The 24,834-nt window shown below is 40.8% G+C and overlaps 2 protein-coding genes across 7 annotated transcripts; one reads left to right on the top strand and one right to left on the bottom strand.

Moving 5' to 3' along the window:
- Positions 1 to 1,440: 1,440 nt before the first annotated feature.
- On the bottom strand, positions 1,441 to 7,394 carry LOC139072329 (uncharacterized). 2 transcript variants are annotated; one of them, XM_070555993.1, is made up of 8 exons: positions 7,101 to 7,394; positions 5,819 to 5,867; positions 4,951 to 5,068; positions 4,777 to 4,828; positions 3,513 to 3,655; positions 2,594 to 2,694; positions 1,887 to 1,971; positions 1,441 to 1,809 (listed from the first exon to the last, which is right to left on the bottom strand). In XM_070555993.1, exons 1-8 carry the CDS (start codon positions 7,274 to 7,276, stop codon positions 1,673 to 1,675), a joined length of 861 nt encoding a protein of 286 aa, XP_070412094.1. In that variant the 5' UTR covers positions 7,277 to 7,394; the 3' UTR covers positions 1,441 to 1,672. The 2 variants fall into 2 exon arrangements, with proteins under 2 accessions (XP_070412094.1, XP_070412093.1); XM_070555992.1 differs by having other exon boundaries at positions 1,887 to 1,974; positions 7,101 to 7,393.
- Positions 6,119 to 23,965, top strand: LOC129156326 (uncharacterized). Of its 5 annotated transcripts, none has more exons than XM_070555988.1 (11): positions 6,119 to 6,287; positions 11,994 to 12,110; positions 12,252 to 12,355; positions 12,826 to 13,098; positions 13,205 to 13,298; positions 13,422 to 13,489; positions 13,580 to 13,966; positions 14,044 to 14,166; positions 14,297 to 14,347; positions 14,426 to 14,488; positions 14,569 to 23,965. In XM_070555988.1, exons 2-11 carry the CDS (start codon positions 12,002 to 12,004, stop codon positions 23,857 to 23,859), a joined length of 10,563 nt encoding a protein of 3,520 aa, XP_070412089.1. In that variant the 5' UTR covers positions 6,119 to 6,287; positions 11,994 to 12,001; the 3' UTR covers positions 23,860 to 23,965. The 5 variants fall into 5 exon arrangements, with proteins under 5 accessions (XP_070412089.1, XP_070412090.1, XP_070412091.1 ...); XM_070555989.1 differs by lacking the exon at positions 6,119 to 6,287 and adding an exon at positions 6,634 to 6,772; XM_070555990.1 differs by lacking the exon at positions 6,119 to 6,287 and adding an exon at positions 6,797 to 6,885.
- Positions 23,966 to 24,834: the final 869 nt, after the last annotated feature.

Here is a 24,834-nt window from a genome sequence, read left to right as displayed (position 1 = left end):
GCAGCGAAGCTGCTCGCCCTCCGTCCGCATCCCCTCCGCTTCATCACGACTCTCTCCAAACCCAGCTCCGCACCGCTCCGTCCTGGCCGGTAGCCAAGGGCATGTCTGTGGAACAGAAACGTTGACCACCTCGACACCAGAAACCGCCAACGGTCACCTCGTCCGCACCTCACCCTGACTCAGCATCCCCTCTGAGGCCACCATTATATTACACGTCTCACCACTAGGGCATACTCAAAGTATCCCTTATCACAGGTGTGGATGTACATGCAACATGTGTGACAAAGGCGCAGCAATCAATTTCTAACTCTTTTACAGAAGATCATTTTGCTGTTCACATGACGTTTCTTCTTAAATTGAAGGCAGACCTACAAGCTTTTCTTCAAGGCTGGAACAACTATCCTCTTAGAACAGAAGGAAACCAAACTCCTGAGCAGCTATGGTACACAGGAATGATGTGTCACCCGACCCAGCAGCCAGAGTAAGTTGAGGTGCATTTCTTTTTAATTCATTCAAAATAAAAAGGAATGAGTCCTAAGTGAACAGCATCAAATGTGAAACAAATTAAAGTATTTGGAATTAATGTTAAAGTTCATTTGCTTAAATGGATCAGCTGGTAAAATAGCTTGAAAAGTTTGGTTATCCACATGAGGTTTAAACAAGTCAATATTGGCTAATAACTGATGCAATAAGGGAATGATAATAATTGTGGTGTTTAAATTTGTTTGGTCCAATTATCAGGATATTCAAGAGCCGGACAATGACTGGGATGTGGCAGCTGAATATGGAGTAGTTGCGGACGTTGTGATTGTGATTCCAGAATTTGACAGTCCACTGAAAGAACAGCAGGTAGCAGCGCTTCAGTTGCTGATTGATGAAAATATTGGACATACGAACACTACAAACTTGGGGTTGTATGAACTAGTCGATTTCACTGCTCTGTAGTGACTTTTCATGTTTGTCATCGAGTAGTCTCTTCCTAAAGACAGCAGGTGACAAGCCCCTGCTCACCGGGAGGTACCGCGCTGTGCCAGAGTGTCGGTATTGACACCCGCGGTAAAACGGACATTGAACCAACATAAACTCCTCAAAACTTTTAAATAAAATGCCTGTGAGACCCTTTGATGTGGACATCATTTTTACAGTACAGAAGCTCTTCCTTTTGTATTTTTTGTGTCCTTGAGTCACCTGTCCACAGATCATGCACACAGGGTTGTTTTGCACCCTGGATTTATTTCCCTCCCCAAAGAAGGAAAGCTCCTGTTTACACTTGTAAAGCGTGTCCCTGGACCATGATGGGGATGGAGACGAGGTAGCAGTGGCCTCAGGAAACACCAGACTGGCAGAAGGCTGGAGCGACGCAGGGCTGGAGCTGGACTGAACAGAGACCGCTTAGGCACAATGGGCCTGACTGTGTGCCAAGGGGTTTCAGATAGCGTAGAGGTGGAAGAGGCTACAACTGTTTCACAACTCACAGGAGTCTGTTTTCTAGGCTGTAGCAGAGACTGAGGTTGAAATTGAGGCTTCACCTGGGGCTGAAGCTGTGGCTGAGTAGCAGCAGGCCGAGAGACTGGCATCGCAAGGTCCGTCCTGTTCCTTAAAACCTTGTCCAGGACAGCAGCAGAAAAGCCAGCAGAGGGACCAGGAGGAGTAGTGGAGCCAGAAGAAGCAGCTATCGGACCAGCAGGGGATGCAGAAGCAGAGGGATCAGCAGGAGCAGGAGAACCAACAGCCGCTGTAGAGCAGGAGCCTTTGGCGACGCCCTGGTCGCTGCAGCTCCTATTGTTGGTTGCTTTGAGATGAGGGAGTCTAAAAAGACCACAAAAATTTGTAGTGTGCGTTGTTTAAGCTTGGAAGGTGCAAATTAGATTTGTTCTGCCCCATACCTTCCACAGATTTACAAGCAGCCACCATCTCTGCATCATCATCCAGCCACGACAGAGGGTGTCTCTGGGAGGGGCGTGATTCTTCCTGCTGAGCAAACAGGAAAAGCATCAATTAAACACTTAGTTAACTTGAAAATTTTACTAATTATGTTTAAGGCTAGAAATAATTTACTGCCAACTAATCTACAAAGGTTCTTTGTTTTGATCCCAAAAAATGATAAGAGTAGAAAGAAACCAGAGTTTAAAAGGATATTTGTTCGTACTACATTAAAGCAAATGTGTATGTTAACATATGGTGTGAAATTATGGAATAACCTGGATGATGAATTAAAAAAATGTACAAGTACTGGTCAATTAAAAAAAATGTATAAAGATAAAAGGCTAAAATCGTATGATTTGGTAAGTTTAGGATGGAGGATTAATGTTTTAGTAGTGATATTATTTGTGGAAGTAAGAGAGCGGTTTATTTTTTGTGTATAAGGCTATTTTGTACTTTTTGTTATTTATCTTGTCTTAGTTAAAGGGGGTAGGTCATATAAGATTTTTTCTTCTTCCTCCCCCTATTTCACTCAAATGCTTATATTCTAATTTGAAGTTTGTATATTTAAACTTTGAGTGAAATAAATTATTGAATTGAATAAACAGGGAGCCCAGTGTGCGCCCCCCAGTGGAGGGTTAAGGTATTTATATTGTGCCGTATCACACACCATGGTTGGCGGAAGAAGAAGTAGTTCTTGCTGAAAACGCTGAAAAGTAGCGGGGGCGTTCCTCAAACCGAACGGCAACACGGTGTACTGGAGCAGGTTATCTGGAGTGACGAAAGCAGACACTTTAGATGCAAACGGAGTTAGCGGCACCTGCCAATAGGCTTTTAGAAGATCTAGTTTAGTAACAAATGTAGCTGAACCCACACTATCCACACAATTCTCTACACGAGGCAAAGGAAACGAATCTGGGACGGTTTTTGCATTTAACTTGCGGTAGTCAGTAACAAACCTATATGAGCCATCAGGTTTATTTTCCAGTAAACATGGTGAGCTCCAGGAACTGGTGCTGGGCTTTGCTAGGCCATGTTCTAATAGATAAGTTACTTCCTTTCTCATAAGTTCCCTCTTCATCGGACTAGCCCTGTAAGGGTGCATATGAACGGGGACGGAATCAGTAAGGCTGATGTCATGAGTTATTAGGTGGGTCTGACTGGACACGTCTGAAAATAGTTCTGGAAAAGAGTGAATTAGATGAGAAAGCTCCTCCTGTTGCGAAGAGGTGAGGTGACCCAAACTGGACGACAGGTTGGAGAGAGCTTCGGAGTTGCAGAGACGTGGGGTGACAGGGGGCAGCAAACTCCACGCCACAGCATCATCTTGCACAGTATCAGGCAGTGGGGGAGAAACCTCTGCAGAGACTAAACAAGGCTGAGTCACAGCGGTAGCACGTTCATGAAATAGCTTCAAACGATTCACATGGCAAGTCATGGTTTTCTTTCTCATTAGAGGAGTTCTGATCACATAATTGGATTCACTGAACTTGGAGAGAACCTCAAAAAGCTGCAGCCAGGGAGAGAGAGGTGTCGGCGCGCTAGGATGATGTCGACGCCAAAACAACCAAAACAAAGTGGAGACTCACCTCTCACATCAGGAAGAATCTGCGTGTTTCGAGCGTTATCCGTTCTTTCATAATCCGTTGTTGAATTGTGATCGGCAGAAGCTTTTCTGGTTCGCGCCTCACTTTTTACAGCAGCGGCCCACGTCAAGACGTCGTTTCTGTTACTGATAAGGAAATGCATGCGTTAAGCAGCGCGGTCTGTAGAAGCTGTCATCAGCTGATCAGGAGCTGCTAGAGGTAGATGTTTTCATCCAAGAGCATCACGGCCCATGAAGAACGAGGAAGACGTGATGAATATCTACGGCTGCAGACCCGCCGCAGATTTGCTGCTGTAGGTGGGAATCTGCAGCAGTGAATCTGCGGGTCTGCAGCCGTGCCCTTCTTGGCGTGACAGCGGGACGTCCCGAAGGTCCGCTCACCTGTTCACCACTCAGACGTCCTGATCTTTTGCCTTCCTAGATCATCCAGCTGTAACCTGTTCCTGATCATGTCTTTAGCCCCGCTGTAACACTGATGCATCAGTCTCAAACGACATGGAGCTCAGGTGTTATTAGAACCTGTGTGTGTTCACCACCCAGCTTCAGCTCTTCTGTGGTTGGGTCTGACCCATGTTAGTACATTTAAGTCCTCCATCAGGCTTGTGCCTCTTCTAGTGTCATTTTAAAGGATTTTATTAATTTATTTAACCGATACTAGATTACCAGCAACAGAAATGCTGCTAAAAACACACAATTATGTGAAGCTGGAAAAATTAGAATACTGTGCAAAATTACATTTATTTCTGTAATTTAACTAGACCGAGATACCATTTAAAGGTTCGGGAACCTTTACAGGTGTTTCTATTTGCAATTTTAAATTTCAGCTGATTAGGGTCTTGTTAAATATCACACAGTGACCTTTTAATAGTCTAGATAAGTGTAATGTTCCTGTTAGTAGGTCCTCCTGTTAAGTGCTTATTTATTTAAATTATTCAGGTTTATAAAAAACATTTGGACATACATTTTATTATGTTCCAGTCAACAGTCATTTATATTTCACTATTGTAGTAATTCTTGCATTCTTTAATGAAAAAAGTAACTAAGTAGTTATTTTTGTTGGTAATCAGTTACTTTTATGATCTTGTAACTGAGTTACTTTTTTGACAAAGTAATCAGTAACTATAACTAATTACTTTTTTAAAGTAACGTTCCCAACACTGATTAACGCACAGGCCAGAGTTTCATCTGCCCGTGCTAGGAGAACGGGACCTGCTCTAGCTGTGAGAATGCCGTGTGTGTGCGCTCACCATGATGACCAGTAGAATATTCTGGAAGTCATTTCTGAATCCCAGTGTGGAGCTGCAGAACAGAGCAAAGTTTCCTTCCAGAAGTTGCAGGGTAAAAAATAGGCTTGCTCAGTCAAACTGCACACGCACGCACAAAAATCATTTTTGTTCCGTGAGGATTTATTCCACACTCACCATGAAACCCAGTGAGGTAAAGAGGAAGACTACGACCAGTTTGGCGTATGGTCCGTGTCCCATCACGAGCCTGATTCCTTGAAAAAAGGCATGGGCTGTGACCAGACCTGGGAATGCTCTAAAAACAGAAAATAAACCAGAAACAGTCAGAACACCACCTGATACCTGTACAAGTCTCTAGAAGCATGTTGCTTTGATTCCTTGCAACATCTTTCACCTAGTCAGCTGACTTTCATGCTTTTCCTTATTGCCTTTAGATTTGACCAAAGCTTTGGCTTGATCACACGGCCCGTATTGCTCAGCTACAACTGTCTCGTTATTGGTCACAGTCAAGCCCCTTCATCACATCACATCACTGTTTTTCATGGAACTTGAAATCAGATTTACAAAATAATGGATCATGCAAAATCATAAGATCTGGTGTAATTCGATATGAATGACTGACCTAAAAAATGAACAGATTTCAGATGAATATGTAAAACCAACAGAGTTGGTGCCATTTTTGTGTTTGCTGATGAAACTTATCTGTGGTAGCCATATTTTGCCAAGTTAGAGCTAAAAGCTAGTCTGAGCTAACCGCTAGTTTGAAACAAAAAGTAGTCTTAGTCTGAGCCAAACGCTAGTCTGAGCAAACCGCTAGTCTGAGCCAAAAGCTAGTCTTAGTCTGAGCCAAACGCTAGTCTGGGCTAAGTGCTAGTCTGAGTTAACAGTTAGTCTGAGCCAAAAGCTAGTCTGAGCTAACAGCTATGCATCCTCGAACAATTCTCCGGACATCGTTTACTGCAAATCGTGATAATTTCAACAAACATTAGTCAGCTAGCAAGTAGCTAGTTTTTGCTAGCTTTAGCTTTAACATCGATTGACTAACCTTATACCGGCTTCTTCTCCTGGACTGTCTGGACGTGAGGGGGCGGCCTCTGTAAAACACGGGAATCAGAGACGAACGTGACGTTGCTGTGTCGTTAAAGAAACTTATTGGTTTATTTTGAATTTTCCGATTTTCCTTACTGATTGGAGGATTAGCGCATTGTGTTTTCTAAAGACTTCAACCTTATTGGGAGATATTTTTCCACGTGATGTATTCTATCCCGCTGATTGGCTCAAATTCGGCTATATATTTTTCAATCCAACCGCCACTCACGTCTTTGAACAAGACTCGTTTCAGTGCGCACTACGTAGGCTTGCTTGGGGTTTTGCCTTCTTTTTAGCGTTGTAAAGCAGCATTTTGGAGAATATTTCATTTGTGCTTATTGTTATCTGTCGTTTGTTTGTTTGTTTGTATGTTTGTTTTAAGCAATATTAGCTGTATTCAGCTGGCGTGTTCACTTCTTATTATGGTAAGTAATACTTGCATATTTGCTGTGTCGATTTTTACGCAAGCAGCTTCATTATTCTTGTGATATAATTTGGAAAAGAGTAAAGTAGTTTTGTTGAATCTGCAGCGTGAGTGAGTGTCCATGTGGCACGTGATGTAACATTTAACGGTAAGACACGAAGGGGCGGTGGACTCGCGCTGCTGCGAACCGGTTCCGCCGTTACATTCCCGCAGAAACTGGTTGATCACACCGGGACCAGACTCGAGTCTCAGACATTGGGGTTTTACAACCACAATGTCCTAGGAAGCGAAAACGCTTTAAAAAGGGAGGGAGGAGTCCTAACTGTTGCTGCAGGCTGTAACGGGGTGACTCGAGCTGGGCGAGAGTTTGGATGTGGCGTGGCTTTTAACCCAAGCGCGGAGTGACTGACGCCGGGTTGAATGGACACGCTGTTCTGGGAGCCGAGTGCGCAGCTGTATGGTGACCTGGTGACACAGCTGAACACGGCGAGTCCTGGTCTGAGGCTGGTCTCTAAGAACAGGCAGGATTCTTAGATCTGGCTGGTCTGATCTGAACAGGCTTCGTGATCTGAGACAATCTGGTTTGGACTCTGGGTTAGGTTCGGTTCGAACAATGACTTTGGTTTTATGCTTGACGCATTCACTTTCCGCGCGGTGATGCGGCTCGCGGATGGAACGCGCTTCACAACTCGCAGTGTTTATGGTTTGTGCGGCTTGTCTCTGCGGTGAGCCAATATTCTCCCAAACTGAACGGGGCAGCATGGAGCTCTACAGCATGCATTCAACACTACACCATAGTAGAAGTAGAACTTACTGTTTACAACATGGCATTTCAGCATTTTTAACAGCGTTCTCGTCTTTTCCGACAGTGCGAGCTATTTCTCTCCAAGAACTATTAACAACATGTTGATCACGGTGACCTCTGAGAGCTGAATCATACAAATGTCTATTTACGAACCTCTGCCATAGTAGTTCTTGCTGGTCCGCCATGTTTTTCCGCGTGGTTAGAAATTTTCCGAGGTGTGCGTTGCGGAAATTCTGGGCCGTGCGGAGGCGCGGTGGAGGGGCGTGGTTGTTAAAATGACGCAACTTTTCCGCGCGGAGCCGTGCGGACCTCGCACCTGGTTGGTTAATGCTTGATGGTTGATGCCGACGTGAGTCGGTGTTGTGCGGCACTTCCTTAAATAGATTTGGCGGGTGACGTGAACCGGAAGCTTGGCGCTGGGGATGTTGGGTAATGGAGTCTGAGCGGCTCTGCGGTGCCTCCCTAGAGGAGGTTGAGTGAGTGACACAGGCGTGTTGTGTGAGAGTGCAGTTATTTACTGGTTAATAGGGCTGCTCGATTATGGCAAAAATAATAATCACGATTATGGTGACTGAAATTGAGATCACGATTATTTAGGACGATTTTTCAATTTATGTTGATTTTATTTGTTTTTATTAAGTCATAAAATTGCTCAGGGCACAATCAGGACAAAAATAATAAACTAGATGATCACTAAAATAACTCCTGATTCCCAGTATAAAAAGACCAATATACTTATAGCTCACAGTCTATGACCCAAGGGCTATAGACCTTGGTTTAACTCATGTAAGTCTAACCAGTACAGACCCAAATACCAATACCTTGCAAATACTGACAGCAAGAATTATACAGTGACATTTATAACAAATAAATGCAAAGAAATTGATGTTCACAAAATGTTGCATAACATTGAGTCGTGTCAAGGTGCTGTAGGAGAGTGCACAAGCACCGTGTCCTCAGAGAGATTAGTTATTAGTTATCAGCGTGAGGAACTTATTTCTACCTTATTTATAAACTATTTATTTACAGGTCCATCAGTTAATGTAATAATTGTCCCAACCACAGCTACACCCCCAACCCGGTCTCACAGCAATCGGGGCAAGCTGCACGTGTGTTTAGCGCGCCGCACACGCACATTTAGTCATTTTTTGTGGCTCAGGAGTCCGCAGGTGCGGTGTGTGTGTCACTCACTCTGGTTAATCCAACAGGGAGCCAGCTCCGAGAGCTGTTAAGCTAACCTGCAGGAAATGTTGACGACAGTTATCCAGAAAATAGCTAAGGGTTCCCAGAGATGTTTCTGAGGTGTTTGCTAGGTACTTTTAAGTTTGAAAAGTCAAGAAGGGGGTCTGAAAAGCTGCTAGAAATAGCGTCAAAGTCGCTAAGTTGGCAACACTGTGGAGGAACGCTTCATTTGCAACTCAGGGCAGCGCAAGCGGGAGGAGCAAATAATCGGCTTGTTTTGTTTTTTTATAATCGTTCAAAACTCAGATTGTAATCGTGATTAAAATTCGATTAATTGAGCAGCCCTACTGGTTAATATATTTTTGGGTTCAGTTGCTTTCATGTGGTCTAATGTGAGTCTATTTGGGATCATTGGAATGATCAGCAGCATTTTTTGATGTGACTTATGGCAGTTGCCCAGGGCATCATCACAAGGGGGATGGCATTCATTTACTTTTGGTTTATTTGGTATTTTTTCAGTCATTTGTGGAAATGGTGATTAATTTTGATTAATTCACAGCCTATGTTTAATTACATTTAAAAATTAGTTGTTTGACATCCTCAATTATAATAAATGTCTACAGATGAGATTAAACAAAACAGATGAGAATTGCCCTTAAAGAGCAAGTCACCCCCAAATCAACTTTTTTTTGCTGATAAAACGTGGAAGTAACGTGCATATTTGAGTCACTTCTGTTTTATGTTTCTAACAGAAACTTGTAGTTTTTCACATTTGAATGTAATATTGTCAAAAGTTTATTTTTGGCTCCCTGGAGGGCTAAGCCCAACCAGCCATTCCTCCCCATCCCCGCATATTTCTCTCCTCCTGCTCCCTCACATCATCACACAAACATACACATAGGACCTTGGGGGGTGGGCATATCAGGGAGTGCGGGTATGGACCCATTTCCGCATTCCTGTGACAACCTGCCCCCCAATTTATTTGCACCTTATACACTTCCACTGACGACATTCCACACAAACACACACTTAGGGCCTTGGGAGTGAGCACATTCAGCGGCATTTGGCAGGGGGATATCTCAGCCTCCTCCAGGGTGCCGGTGGCCACTTCCAATTTTAAAGTGCACTTAGACACCGAGGGCTGTGGGTGCAAGTGGGGTGGTGTGGTGGCATCAACTGGCATGGGCAGACAATGCCCGCACTGCCCGCTCACCACAGCCATGGAATACACCTCATCAACGAACACTAACTATATTGGAGCAGGCGGAGGGAGACTAGGGGTCTTAGCACACCTCTGTTGTTGCTTGGCTTCCTGGGGCTGGAGGCTAAGAGGGAGATCTGGCTGTCTGGTTGGGGTCTGGGGTGGTGGGTTGCTGGGCTCAGCGTTGGGCGGGGAGTCTGTTCATCAGCACCCCAGCAGAAAGGGTCAAACTCTAGTAATGGTTGTACCCAATGTGCAGCAGTACCGGGACTAGGGTGTGTATAGGGAGCATAAGTGGGTGTCTGGCGTGCATTTTTAGAAGTCTTTGGTTTCATGTGTATGTGTGAGCATGAGAGGGAGTGTATTACTGTGTTTGTGTATGACTGTATATGTCAGGTGGGGCCTTTGACTCCTCCCTTCTCCTGGGACTTGTTTTGATGATGTAGATCTTCGTCTCCCCTCTCCCTGCCACACCTGGTGTGGAGTGCGGTACCTTGGTCTGCCTGAATGTTCGTGGCTCCCGGGTCAGGGGGTTTAAGATTTTTGGCATCTGTCTGATCAATCCCGGTGGCTGCCTGGTGGGGTCTGGGTCCCTGGGCTCTGCTGGGTCCCAGGCGGGGGGTGGGAGGCTGCAGGTGGGCTTGCCGCTGATATCTCCCGGGTCTCTGCCAGCTGCTGGTTGTGGTCCCCCCAGGGCGATCCTCTGCACCTCTCAAGGGGGCGGGGGCCTTTCTGGTTGCAGTCTCCTTGGGGTTTTTGTGTTCTGGGGCAGCGGCTGGATCTCTGGGACTTGGAGCTCTCTTAGTCTCCTACACATCTTTGGGGGCAGGTCTGTGGCCCCTCACACTATCTATTGGACGCTCCTATAGAGAAACCTTACATAAACAAGCGTGTGTACACACACACAGGTGCTCATATAAGTATGGACTTGGGCACGTTCAACACATGTCTTAAGGCTGTCGTTGCCACTAAATGCACTATGATTTATTATTATTGTGTGATTGTATTTCTTCAAGTTGACACAGTCATAGCTTGCTCCTGTTGTGTTGTGTGTCCCATTTTTTTCTCTTCTTTCTCTTTCTGCAGGCCTAGAAGCAGACTCTTGTTCATTATTGTTTATTTTTGTGGACCCCCCCCCCTTTTCTGCCCCCACCTTTTGTCTTTGTCTTTATCTTTCGCCTCTGATTCCGTGTCTGGTCGGAATTACAAAGTATTCAAAAACAATAACGTTTAAAGTATCAGACGTGACATTAGCTTTGATGCTCCACTTGAGAGTAAATCTGTAAGGCTTTTCACCAACATTCAGACATCAATTCTGTTTGCTTCACAGCCAGACAGGACACGGGGAAAAAATAATGATAAAAATAATGTAATATTGTGAGTTTATTTTTAGTCATGCAAAGTTTAATGTAGAAATAAGTAAAACGTTATTAAAAGTTACAGTACTTAAAGCTAAACTGAGATTAAGTAAAATAATGTAAATACCATAAGACTATTCAAAAGTTTGACTGATAACAATGGGGTGTTTAAACTATTAAAGTTGCATTGTTTAAGACTAAATTAAAGAATATGTTGTGACTGAATATTTCATACAATGCAGTTATAAATAAATGTTTTTTAGTATATGTATTGCTGACTATTTGAATTAGTCTAAGCATTATATATAGAATACAGCAGGTGTATGTGCACTTTCATAAGTGCAAGTAAGTTCTAATAAAACTTGACATTTAATAACTTTTGATATTTTTAAACAATAGTTTGAAATTTAGCATGATTTAAAACTACATTCTTGGGGTTTGATTAGAAATTTTCATTTTTATATTATGATTCCTTGTTCAGGGGTTATCAGTAAAGTAGTAATAATTATGTTAATGTATTTTGTCATAGATGTCACACACAAGTTATTAATTTTTATCCTTTAAATTAGATTATACTGTGATTAACTCATTTAAAGAGCAAGTCGCCCCCAAATCAACTTTTTTTTCTGATAAACTATATAAATGTGTGTCTAATCGTGCTACAGAAATGCATAGTCAATAGTTTTGCACTTTAGTGCATTTTAGTTAAGATTTTAATTTTCTGCCTAAAACTGTCAGTGTTGTGCCGTTGTCAGATAAAAACTCTGCACTACATTTGAATTTAAATCTGTCATAGCTATTGACTAAGAGGTACACAGTGATGTTAGATGGTACATTATTATGTCACAATGTTGTGAGTGTGTGTATTTGTTTGTGGCTCTACCCTCTCGGTCTGCTAGACAACAGCATTTGTTGCATTTTTCAAACAGGAAGTGGGAGTTGAGTAAGAATCTGGTCATGGGTGACTTGCTCTTTAAAATTTAGGATTGTTTTTACAATTATATAAGTTTAGCAAATTGATGGTTGTATAAGATTCTAAAAGGTGTGAGTGAGTGAGTCTAATTCTGTCTTTACCGAGTACAGACACATGATAACATAGAAATCCATAGTGTTTGTGTTGCTTTTCTAATAGTGCTGTCATGTATTTTATGTTTCAAACAGCATTCACTATGCCTGGCAAAGAGTCCAAACGCAAGGCGGATGCTGCTAAGCGCAGCAATCGTCCAGCTCCGCCTATTCGTATCGGGATTCCAACGCACATCAATGATGATGTTAATTGTATGTATTGCAGTATTATTTCGCAGAACAAATTATTGTAGTGTTTTGCAATCGATTTAATCTATACTGTATTTATGTAAGATGAAAAATTATTAGCCAAAAAGATTGTTAATTTTTGTGTGTGTGTTTTTGTTTTGTAAGTTTCTGGAACTGGCTTTCGTCATCGAGTTCGTCGTTGGCCGACCAGTGTGATTTCTAACAAAGCTCACAAGTTGGTCCTTCCAGATGAGATTCCTGACAAGAAAGTGAGAATAATGTCCACAAATATTTAAAATATAAATATAGATTTTCTTCCAATACTATCTAGCAGTACTCTGGGATTCTAAGGAAACGGTCAGATGGTGTTGAAGCCGCTATCAGTTACAGTGCTGCAAACAGACTGAATCGGCTTCTTTTTGACATGTGCCTAAAGTCTACCAACTTTTGAATCTTAATAGAAAACCTAGTTGTGTTCATCTTCCTTTTTAGTCGGTGCTTCTCAATCTGTGATTTAGAACTTAAGCTGCGCAGTTATTTTTACATATCTTTATTTGTATTTATGTTGGTGTATTCTGTGATTAGTTTTACCATTTCATGTTTTATTGTTTGTAAACTTTGACTGTTTAATGTGATCTCTTTCTTCCTGAAAAGCATATTGCATTGCCGTTTGTATGAAATGTCATAGAAATACAGATTGTTTTATATTGAAATGTATTTATTAATTTTTCTAATTTAGTTCATCCTACTTGTTGGGGACTCCCACTTGAGGTCCGTGGCAGACGGCATAGTCCCTATGCCGGTTGGCGGCCTCGCTTTTGGTGTGATGTCCACTCCAGGAGCCTGTGCAGATCTTCTGCGCCTTGAGGTTTCACAGGCTGTGTTACCTCGGGAGCCTGATGCTGTTTGCGTCATGGCTCCTTCTAACAACCTTACGGCCAGCAGAACAGTTGAAGAGGCAGGGGATGCATTTGAGCGGTACCTTTTGGCTGTTCTCAGTCGCTGGCCTAAGGTGAGAGGCTGATTTGTGTAATTTTGAAGGTATGAGAGATGACAGTAAACGTACATCCTTAAAAATAATTGTATTCTTTCTTCTTCTTTTTTTTTTTTTTTTTTAGGTTTTCTGTACCTCCATGATTCCCCGTTTAGTTGGATCCTGGGAGCGTCAAGACCTGTTTCAGCAGGAGTACCACCGCAGATCGGCTAAGCTAGGTAAGTTGCAACATAATTAGATGAAAAGGTAGTATTAACGACAAGCGTTATTGCTATTTACTCTTAGGTATCAAACAATCACAATTTATAAGTTTACATGAATTTTTTCCTTCTGCTTCGAAGGTGTAAGTTATGTGCCGATCCACGATCACCTACCCAGGTATCGTCTTAAACTGTGGTGCCGTGATGGTGTAAGTATATTGCTTGGAAGAAAACAAGGTAAAGGTTCTTAAGTTTGAGATGATAAATTTGTATTCTTTTGTTCGTGTTTGTGGTTGCAGATCCACCTCAGTGATAATCACGGGATGCCTATACTCACGCAACTGATGTGGAATGCCTCCTATCAGTTCTTGGAGACACACGCACCAAAGCCACTGGTGCAGCACCAGGTGTCTCGTCCGCAGAAAGTGAGTATTGTGCCCCGTGTGGTTGTGAAGGGTGTGGAACGCATTCCACCTCCACGCCCTTCCGAATGGACGTTTGTGAGACCTAGCGGGAAGGTGAGAGACTTTATAAAGTATAAATATTGTAAAATGTTTATAATTTTAGGCAACTGGGCCAGTAATGCTTCTAAATGTGTTTTCTTTTATTTACCATTGCAGAGAAACCATTCAGGGGAATTTGAAAAGACTTCTAATTCCCCCAAGAAACGAGTGGTTGTTTCTAAGGTTTGTGAATGTTTTTGATTGATCTTTTTCAAAGAATTTTGATTAGATGATAATATGTGGTGAATTTTCTTCAATAGGCTGATGACACTTCAGTGGCCTTGAAGGAGTGTTTCATCCCCCTGAATCCCGTTAGGTTCTCACCTTCAATTCTGGCTGCCATGGACACGATTGCTCCAGCGGATGGTCCCACAGATATACAGGTAGCTTTAAAGCAAAAGTTTATTATCTTTTAATGTAAAGTGTGATGTTGTTCCTGGTGCTTGTAATATGGGCTGTCTGTATGGTATATTTGAAAGTATTGTACTTAATCGTATTATTTTCTGTTTGTAGACTACATCTGTGCGACATTTTAAGAAAGCAGCTAGGCGTGTCCAGCAGGAGGTTGATTCATTAAATTATCTGGCATACAAATACATTGTGGTGTTATTTTTCTTCACCGTTGTTGTTCTTTAATTATAGGTTGCATCCACACCTTGCATAAATCCTCTTGCAGACGTGGAGTCTGTTCGGTCTAGGAAGGAGGTAAGAAGCGTGTGTTTCAAACATAAAAACTAAACTAATCATTATTGACGATGTATTGACCTTTAATTTCTTCTGTATAGGTGTTGGACTGTGACCAGCTGCCTTCACCCCACCATCAGGAGGCATCTGGTTGTCCTGGGTCTGTCTCTGGGTCTGGTGCTGCCCATGCTGTGATGCTTCCTTCTGGCCATCATGCGCATGCATCACCCAGAGGTCAGTCTGCTAACACCCCTTCTTGCGTGCGTTCACAGGTTTTGCTGTCATCTCTAGTTCCAGAGACAACTGTTCAAAATCCTGTTGTAAATAATTTTGATAAAGATAAAACAATTTTACACAACGATGATACAATTTTAGACTCTGTCCTAGGATCATTTCATCAGGGCGATGGGCGTTTTAAATATGGGGGAGTTCAGTGTGCAGCTATTACTGTTGTTGCTTTAACAAAGCACAAACAGAAGAGTGTTTTCTCTTGGGATTTTGCCGTGTTGGATAACGTTGTTGAGTTAGGAGATGAGCTGTACACAGATTTGCGCGACAACAAGAAGATTAGAGGTGGACATGAGTTTCTCTCTGTTCCAGACTTGCCAAAGGAAATTGACATAGAAGAACAGCGTTTTAAGCTTGTTTACGGGGATTTCGTTTTAGGAGATGTAGATGTAGCTGAAGGCGAGTTAATAGATGCTGGTGTGTACACTCCTCTCCTGGATGGATTGAAGAAGATGTGCACACAGCATGAAACTTGCATTATGACATTAAGTGGCAATACTTGTGCTATCATTTGTGATAATGGACGTTATGCTGTAGTAGATTCCCATGCACGCTCCGCAGACGGCATGGTAGACCCGACAGGACAGAGTGTAGTTCTGTACTTTGCGAACCTTGATAATGTTTTTCAACATTTTCAGAGATTTGCTAGTGAACTGGTGGGATCTCAGAGGTTATTTGAGATCACTGGAGTGGATATTGTTCAGATGGACACATTTAAACATGTATCTGAACAAACAGATGACATTGACATAAACCCTGTTATTTTTGTTAGTGATGCTAGTACTAAAGATTTTCATTTCAGTCCCGTTTCTAGAGACGTGTCACAGGCGTTGAGTAAATGTCTGAATGTGAAGTCTGCGATGGTTGATGAATCATCTCCTGTTCCTTCATGTAGCACAAGTGTGGTTAACGTTGATGATGACAACAGTATTGTAAACAATTATACAATTTTAAGCTCACTTACAGGATCATTTAATCAGAGCGATGGGCGTTTTAAATATGGCGGCGTTCAGTGTGCAGCAATTAGTCTTGTTGCTTTAACTAAGCACAACATACAAAGTGTTTTTTCATGGGATGTTGCCATGTTAGACAATGTTGTTGTTTTGGGCGATGAGCTGTACACACATTTACGTGACAGTAATCTAATAAGTGCTGGGAATGTGTTTCTTTCTGTTCCAGAATTGCCAAAGGAAATCGTTATGGGCAAACAGACTTTTAAGTTGAATTATGGCGATTTTGTTTGTGGAAATGTAGATATCGTTGAAGGCGAACTTATAAATGCTGGAGTGTACACTAGTCTTTGGGATGGTTTGAATAAGATGTGTACACAATATGAAACATGTTTTATTACACTTGGAGACAATACTTGCGCTTTACTTAGTGAAGATGGACATTATGCTATTGTTGATTCACATGCTCGTTCTGCAGATGGAATGGTTGACCCAAACGGTAAAAGTGTAATTCTATACTTTAGTAGTCTTGACAATGTTTTTAGATATATTCTGAGGTTTGCCAGTAAATTAAATGGAACTCAGAAGTTGTTTGAGATCAGTGGAGTTAACATTGTTCAGATGGACACATTTAAAAATGTTTCTAAACAAACAAGGTTGGCTCCAACAACAGGAAAGGAGGTTAGGCGTGAAGAGTCATTTACACTCTCGGAACCAATAAAGTTACAGACAGATGACATTGACATAAACCCTGTTGTTTTTGTTAGTGATGTTAGCACTAAAGATTTTCATTTCAATCCCATTTCTAGAGACGTGTCACAGGTTTTAAGTAAACGTCTGAATGTGAAGTCGGCAATGGTTGATGAATCATCTCGTGTGATTGGTGAATTGGGTGTACCATGCATGAATAAATCAATAGTGGCAGATGGAAACTGTTTTTTTAGAGCACTTAGTCAAGCTGTTTATAGCACCCAGGAATATCATAGAAAAATCCGTCTTGCTTTGGTCAATCAGTTAAAAAAGAATCCTCAAACGTATAAAACCATTTTAAGAAGTGAGTATTCCTCAGTTTCGCAGTACCTCACCTCATCCAGGATGCAATACGTTGGCAGTTGGGCAACTGAAGTGGAAATTCAAGCTGCTTCTGATTATTTTGGCATTAACATATTTACTTACTGTAATGATAAATGGCTTAAATACACTTCCAACAGCAACTTTTCACAGCAGGCTGTTTATTTGGAGAATAGTAATGGTAACCATTATGAGACAGTGGTTTGTGTAAAACAACCTAACACAGGAACTTGTTATGGTTATTGTGGCCCTGTAAATAGTATTTCTGGTAGATACAATACTCGACATGCCCCTACAGAACATTTAAAATGTTCAGTAGAAACTGTGACACTTGAGCCGAGTTCCATAGATACAGATGGTGTTAGTGTTGTTCATTCAAATACTTTATTTACTCCTATGTCTGCAGATTTTTGTAAAACTCTGTGTAATCGGTTGAAAATAGATTTTGAGAAACACAATTCTCAAGAGTCCACATCAGGTGGGCCTTTAGGAAATGTGTGTAAGACAGAACATATTATTGAAGATGGTAACAGTTTTTTTAGAGCTGTAGCTCATGTAATTAGTGGGTCACAGAAGGGCCATCGTAAGATCAGACTCGCTGTTGTTTCTTATATGTCCAAAAATGCTGAAGAGTGTGAGAACTTTCTGGGAAAAGAACATGCTTCTGTGTCAGAATACATAAAAAAGTCACAGATGAATTATGTCGGTCACTGTGCTACAGAAGTAGAATTTAGAACTACAGCCAGTGTTGTAGGATTACCCATATTTATCAACAATGGCACAGAGTGGGTCAAATATAGTTCTCAAACTGGTAATTTTGTCACTGAGGGACTATATTTGTCAAACTGTAATAATCATTTTGAACCCGTTCTTTGCATAAGACTGGGTAATAAAGAAACATGCTTTGGGTTTTGTAAAGTTGATTCTTTGTCAGACAACGTAAACAAATGCAGAAGGTCAACTGTGATGCAGTTAAATGCTGACCCAAACATGGAAAAGATGAAAATGAGGAAGAGTTTTTCTAGATATTTAAAGCGAAATAAGGCTTCTGCAGAAGCCTCTAATTATAAAACGATAAGTGCAGTTAAAGACAAAATAAAAAGTCAGAAAAAAAATGCATACAAGCAAAATGCTGCTTACAGAATGAAAAAGATCAGCGTGACCAAATTTAAATACAAATGTCTTCTTTCACATAATGAGAAAGTGAAAAAGGTGGCTTTGTTTAACTACCATTACAACTTGTCTAAAAAAGAGGAAGTTAAACGGAGGGCCAAACATAGGTCCATTTTCAACTACCATCGTAATTTGGCTCACAAAGACAAAGTTAAACAGAGGGCCAAACATAGGTCCATTTTCAACTACCATCGTAATTTGGCTCACAAAGACAAAGTTAAACAGAGGGCCAAACATAGGTCCATTTCCAACTACCATCATAATTTGGCTCACAAAGACAAAGTTAAACAGAGGGCCAAACATAGGTCCATTTCCAACTACCATCGTAATTTGGCTCACAAAGACAAAGTTAAAGGGAGGGCCATTTTCAACTACCATCATAATTTGGCTCACAAAGATAAAGTTAAACAGAGGGCCATTTTCAACTACCATCATAATTTGGCTCACAAAGACAAAGTTAAACAGAGGGCCATTTTCAACTACCATCATAATTTGGCTTATCAAGAAAAGCTTAAACAGAAGAGTGTGTATAAGTACCATCATAATTTGGCTCATCGAGACAAAATGAAAGAATTGAGTGGAAAGAAATACCGTAATGTTAAACATAAGACATGTTTAATAGAAAGTATCCAGCATAAAAGAATGCTGATTAAAGTAAATTCACAAAACTTTGATTTTGTTGTAGATCAGTTTTTAGAGAAGGTGAAAGATGGACCTGATTTTGTGTGTTGTGTTTGCTCACGATTGTTGTTTAGACATCAGGTCTTAAATTGTAATCAAGAATACTATAGAAAAACCAAAGAAATGTCACTTATAGCAGATAAATGTATAAGTGACAATCATCTGCACAAATGCAATGATGCCTGTAGATTACCTTGCAAATTTAATTTATGTAGAAATAAACTGTACATCTGTTACTCGTGCCATTATAAAATGGGTAAATGTCAGATACCCCCAGAAAGTTCAATCAACAGGCTGACTGTTGATCCCATCCCACCTCAACTGGCATGTTTAAATACATTAGAGCAACATTTAATAGCGATGAATATACCATTTATGAAAATGTTGGCTCTGCCTAAAGGTGGTCAGAATGGGATTCATGGCCCGATAACTTGTATACCTGCAAATATAGTGGAAACGTGCAGTTTGTTACCACGTACCAACATGGAGGGGTCTTTATTACCTGTAAAGTTAAAGCGTAAATTGACATATAAAGGACACTATGATTATCAGTATGTTGACACACAGCATGTTCAGGAAGCTCTTCAGTATTTAAAACATCATAATTTGCATTACAAAGATGTAGAGTTCAATGAGTCTTGGATTAACACATTTACTCAGGAAGATGAGTCATCTGTTTTGGAAAAGGATAGTGGTTCTAGTAAAGATGAAGATACTTGCATAGATGGAGAAGATGAGTTATTGCATGACAGACAACAGCACTGTATGTTTCAGGACACCTGTCTCATGCCAGTAGATATAGGACAAGAAGCATTGGACCAGTATGTAGATAACATATTAAATGTAGCTCCAGGTGAAGGTAACAATCCAGTGAAATTGCTTTCAGATTTTACAAATGAAGCAAAATGTTTTCCCGTCTTGTTTCCTTCAGGATCAAATACTTACTATGAAAGCAGACAGTTTCGTTTGACTCTGAATCGGTATTTCAACAACAGGCTTCTTCATGTCGATGGTCGATTTGCTAACAATGTAGAATATATATTTTTTGCACAGTACATGTCTGAACTAGAGCAAGTTGTGTCCAAAGTTTCTATAGCTTTGCGTAAAGGTAAAAGCGGTGAATCTCAGAAGTTGGGTAATTTGATACAGGATCAGGATTCTTTAAATAAGCTGTTAGAGTTTGATGATGGCTACCGGTTTCTTAAACCAATTCGCGGCACACCTGCTTTTTGGCAATCTGCACAGCGAGACCTCCTGGCTTGTGTAAAAATGTTGGGCAAACCTACTTGGTTCGCATCATTTTCATCGGCAGATTTGAGGTGGACTAACCTTCTTTATAGTATTTTGAAACAGGAAGGCAGAACAGAGACAGTTGAACAGCTGGAGTGGGCTGATAAATGTGACCTCCTACGTAGGAATCCAGTTACTGCTGCCCGAATGTTTGATTTTAGATGGCATGTCTTCTTAAGGGAAGTGCTGATGTCTCCTGCCAATCCCATTGGTAAAATAGAAGATTATTATTATCGTGTTGAGTTCCAGCAGCGTGGTTCTCCTCACTGTCATTGCCTTTTCTGGGTTTCTGGTGCTCCCATTTTAGATAAGAACACAGATGAGGAGGTCATTGCATTTGTTGATGAATATGTCACATGTGAACTTCCTTCTGAAGACTATTCACTACATGAAGTCGTCTCATCTGTCCAGCAGCACTCCAAACGGCATTCAAAGACTTGTAGAAAGAAAAAAACTGTTTGTCGTTTTAATTTTCCACGACCCGCATCTGTTAGAACTTTTATTAGCCGCGGTGAAAAGTATCAAGATGCAGTGAAGACTTGCAAGTGTGATAAAACAGATAGCACTGTACAGTGTGCCTGTGCGTCTCAAGATAAAGCACGTAAACAGGAAATGGACAAAGAAGTAGCAAGTGCCATTTTAACTAAAGTGAAGACTGCTATTTCTAGTGAAGACTGTCCATATAACGGTGTAGAAGGTCTGTTTCAGGGCCTAGGTATCAGTCAGGAACTATTTGAAATGGCATATAAACGATTTAGTCGAAATACACATGTTGTTTTGAAAAGGGAAGTTAATGAAATCTGGATTAATCAGTATAGCAAGTTGCTGTTAAAAGCTTGGAATGCTAATCTTGATATCCAGTATTGCGTCGATGCTTATGCGTGCTGTGTATACATAATATCTTACATGTCTAAAAGTGAACGGGAAATTGGCCTTCTGCTTGCTAATTCTCAAAGAGAAGCAGCCAAAGATGGTAATCTTAGTGCTAAAGAGGCCTTGAAGACTCTTGGTAATGTTTATCTTCATAATCGGGATGTTTGTGCGCAGGAAGCAGTCTACAGGCTAACTAACATGCATCTTAAGGAGTGTTCTAGGAAAGTTGTGTTTGTTCCCACCGGTGATAATATAGTGAAAATGAGTTTGCCTATTTCTGTTTTGAGGCAAAAAGCAGCATCACAGGATCTTACTTCAGATGACATGTGGATGACCGGATTAGTTGATCGTTATAAGAAGAGGCCAAATGATGATGTGTTCAATGATATGTGCCTGGCTACGTTTGCATCAGAATATCGTGTTTTGAGTAAAAACGAAAAATGTAGAAATCCTATAAAGTTAAGTAATGATTTAGGATTTGTTACAAAAAGAACTCGGACTAAACCAGCGGTTGTTCGTTACGCGCGTTTCTCTGAAACCAAAGACCCAGAGAAATTTTTTCAAAGCATGTTGCAGTTGTTTTTACCGTACCGCCATGATAGTCAGCTTAAGCTTAACTGTGAAACTTTTGAGGAATTTTACAGAACTGGTTTAATTAGATTTTTTGATAGAACAAACCACTCGGTAAAGGCTGTTGTAGATTTAAATCGGAGTAAATTTGAGTTAGAATCTGATCATTTGGATGCTGTGAATAATCTAGTTGGTGATGTAATGTTAGAAGATGCATGGTGTGAGTTGTGTCCGGCAGTTGAAATGGAACGTTTGGAGTGTGTTGAAATACTGAAAGAATCAGAACCAACAGTAAGTGACGAGGCAGAAGTAATCCCAGATTTGGCTCCATGTTCAAACCAAACTGCACATTTAGAGAAGAGAAACACAATGAGTAGAGGTGAAGGTCTGGCATTGATTAGGTCTTTAAATGAAAAACAGTTTTCTGTTTTTAATCAAATCAGGCAGTGGTGTGTAGATAAAGTTAATGGTAATAACCCTGAACCACTGCATGTTTTTGTTACAGGCGGGGCGGGCGTTGGGAAAAGTCATTTAATTCGAGCAATAGAGTATGAAACACAGAGATTACTGTCACCAAGCTGTAGACATCCTGATAATGTATGTGTAGTATTGACAGCTCCTACTGGGATTGCAGCATATAATTTAGGTGCAACAACAATCCACACTACACTGTCTATAGGAAAGGATGTGCGCTTACCGTACACTCCTCTGGGTGAAGAAAAACTAAATTCTTTACGTACAAAATATTGTGATCTGCAGCTTCTTATTATTGATGAAATATCAATGGTCGATCATAACCTGTTGTCCTATGTTCATGGTAGATTACGTCAAATTAAACAAACGGGTGATTTTTCACCTTTTGGAAATGTCAGTGTAGTGGCCGTTGGAGATTTCTTCCAGCTACCTCCTGTTAAAGGGAAGCCACTCTATTCTGATGGTGTAGGTAGCAACTTATGGTCAAGCCTATTTAAAGTTGTACAGTTAACTGAAGTCGTTAGACAGAAAGATGCTGTGTTTTCTGGACTGCTAAATAGAATCAGAACTCATACAAAAGGTACACCATTGTTACCTGAGGATTTAAAGGTTTTAAAAACTTGTGAAACAGGTGAGGCGAGCTCAGCATTGCACATATTTGCAACAAATAATCAAGTAAATAATCACAACATCCATCAGTTATGTCACGTTTGTCCTGATTACATATCAATTACAGCCAAAGATTATGTTAATGATAAAAGAACAGGCAAACTGAAGTTGTTGGAAGGGAATCATGCCAGAGCTTCTAATACTAACTTGTCAGAAGTGTTACAGTTGGGTAAGGGTGCGCGTGTAATGTTGTGTAAAAATGTGGATGTCATTGACGGTTTAGTAAACGGAGTTTGTGGTACTTTGATGGAAATTAAAATGTTAGAAAATGACACCTTTCCTAAAAAAGTTTATGTTCAGTTTGATGACCATCGTGTAGGCTTGCAGAGGAGGAAAACCTCCCAGTCTCTGTCATCAAATTTAGCTGGATCTACACCTATTGAACCCGAGGAGGAAAGGGCCACTGTTAAAGGTGGATTACGTCGACAATTTCCTCTTAAATTAGCTTGGGCGGTTACGGTTCATAAAGTTCAGGGACTCACTCTTGAAAACGCCGTTGTTAGTTTTAGAAAAATATTTGCACCAGGTCAAGCATATGTAGCACTTAGCCGTGTAACAAGTCTTTCAGGACTCACAATTCAGGACTTTGATGAAAAACGAATCTATTGTAAAGAAGACATTACAGTTGCAGTTAGTAATATGACACCTTTTTTGACTCCAAACTCACAGTTCGACAGATTTAACTCTTCTGCATTCACTGTGTTTTTAATGAATGTCCAAAGTCTGAATCGACACGTTAAAGACTTGGCTTTCTGCACACAGCATTTGCAACCTAATTGCATTGCTGTCACAGAAACATGGGTATCTACAGACAGATCAGATGCAGTACAGATTGATGGCTATAGTTTTTACAACTGCCCACGAGTTTTAGCTTATTCTAGTACCCATGAGTCATTGGTTGCTTTTCAAGAACAACAACATGGTGGTGTTGGCTTTTATACTGCAGATGGTGTGCCATTTAAAATGTTGCAGGCTCCAGACGTCAACTTGGAGAGTTTAGTGTATAGCTTTGTTAACTTACACATAGTACTTGGACTCATTTATCGACCTCCTTTGTATCCCCTTTCTTTGTTTAAAGTAAATTTAACAAAGTTGCTTGATTGGCTGGAGCTACAAAGTGAGACATTAGTGCTAATGGGAGATTTTAATGATGACATTTTAAAATCATCAACAATATTAAAACTTTTGACTGACAGAGGCTATGCCCAAATAGTCAAACAGCCAACAACCAAAAAAGGCACTTTAATAGATCATGTCTATGTAAAATCCAACAAGTATATAACAGAAGCATCTGTTGTTCCAACATATTTTAGTGATCATCAGGGCATCATGTGTGATTTCACACGGCTTTAGTTCACCTCAAAAAACAGATTTGATTTGATCAACACCTAACTGCAGAATTTGTAATGTAAAGAGGTGTGTGTGTGTGTGTGGTGTGTGTGTGTGGTGTGTGTGTGTGTGTGTGTGTGTGTGTGTGTGTGTGTGTGTGTGTGTGTGTGTGTGTGTGTGTGTGTGTGTGTGTGTGTGTGTGTGTGTGTGATCAATTTTAGCTTTACTTTTACGAATATTTTACCTTTCCTTACATGAGCTATCTCTACTGAGAGCAAAATCAATTTCGTTGTACACCTATGCAATGACAATAGAACTTATATATATATATATCATACATATAGTCTGTCAGAACTTTTCTATATGAAATATATTGGATGTATTGTTTTTAAGCAGTGTACATGTTTCGATGCCGTTGAGGGGTTGTGCACACTCAGGACAACTTCGCTGCCGCGTTCCATGTGTGAGAGCAGGGGTTGCAGGACAATGTGCGCACAGGAGTGTAGCAAGATTTTTAAACTGTGGGTGTTGAAATTTCTCTGATGCATATAGGTGAGAAGTGTTACATTGGCAAACTATTTCGCTGTCATGAGAGCAACGAAGGGGGTAGTAACGCGCGGAACGTTTTGGTGTCGTGCATTTGTCATGGCACTAGAATTTCGGGTGTAGTGCAGCACCACGCCTATGTAGGAAAAACCACTAACTGCTGCTGTATGCTTCACCATTTCTGTGATTTCTTCAATTTTCATGTCCCCTACTGACCTAGTCAAAATAACATTTAGCCATTTCCCACCTTCTCTCAGCTCTAGAATGCTCTTTCCCCTTGTCCTCTGCATTAATCTCTCACCCACTTTTTAATCAAAACTAAAAACATCTGTCCTGATCAGCAATTAATACACTAATTTTATTGTTTTAATGTTTGTAAGTGTGTGTGATTGTGTGTGTGTGTGTGTGTGTATTTCATCTTCTTTGTTGCAAAATGTCTAGGATGTACTGGAA

The sequence above is a fragment of the Nothobranchius furzeri genome, chromosome 10 (assembly GCF_043380555.1).
Source record: "Nothobranchius furzeri strain GRZ-AD chromosome 10, NfurGRZ-RIMD1, whole genome shotgun sequence".
NCBI classification, from domain to species: Eukaryota; Metazoa; Chordata; class Actinopteri; order Cyprinodontiformes; family Nothobranchiidae; genus Nothobranchius; species Nothobranchius furzeri.
The sequence above is the reverse complement of the archived record's forward strand: the minus strand, read 5'-3'. Positions and strand labels throughout refer to the sequence as shown.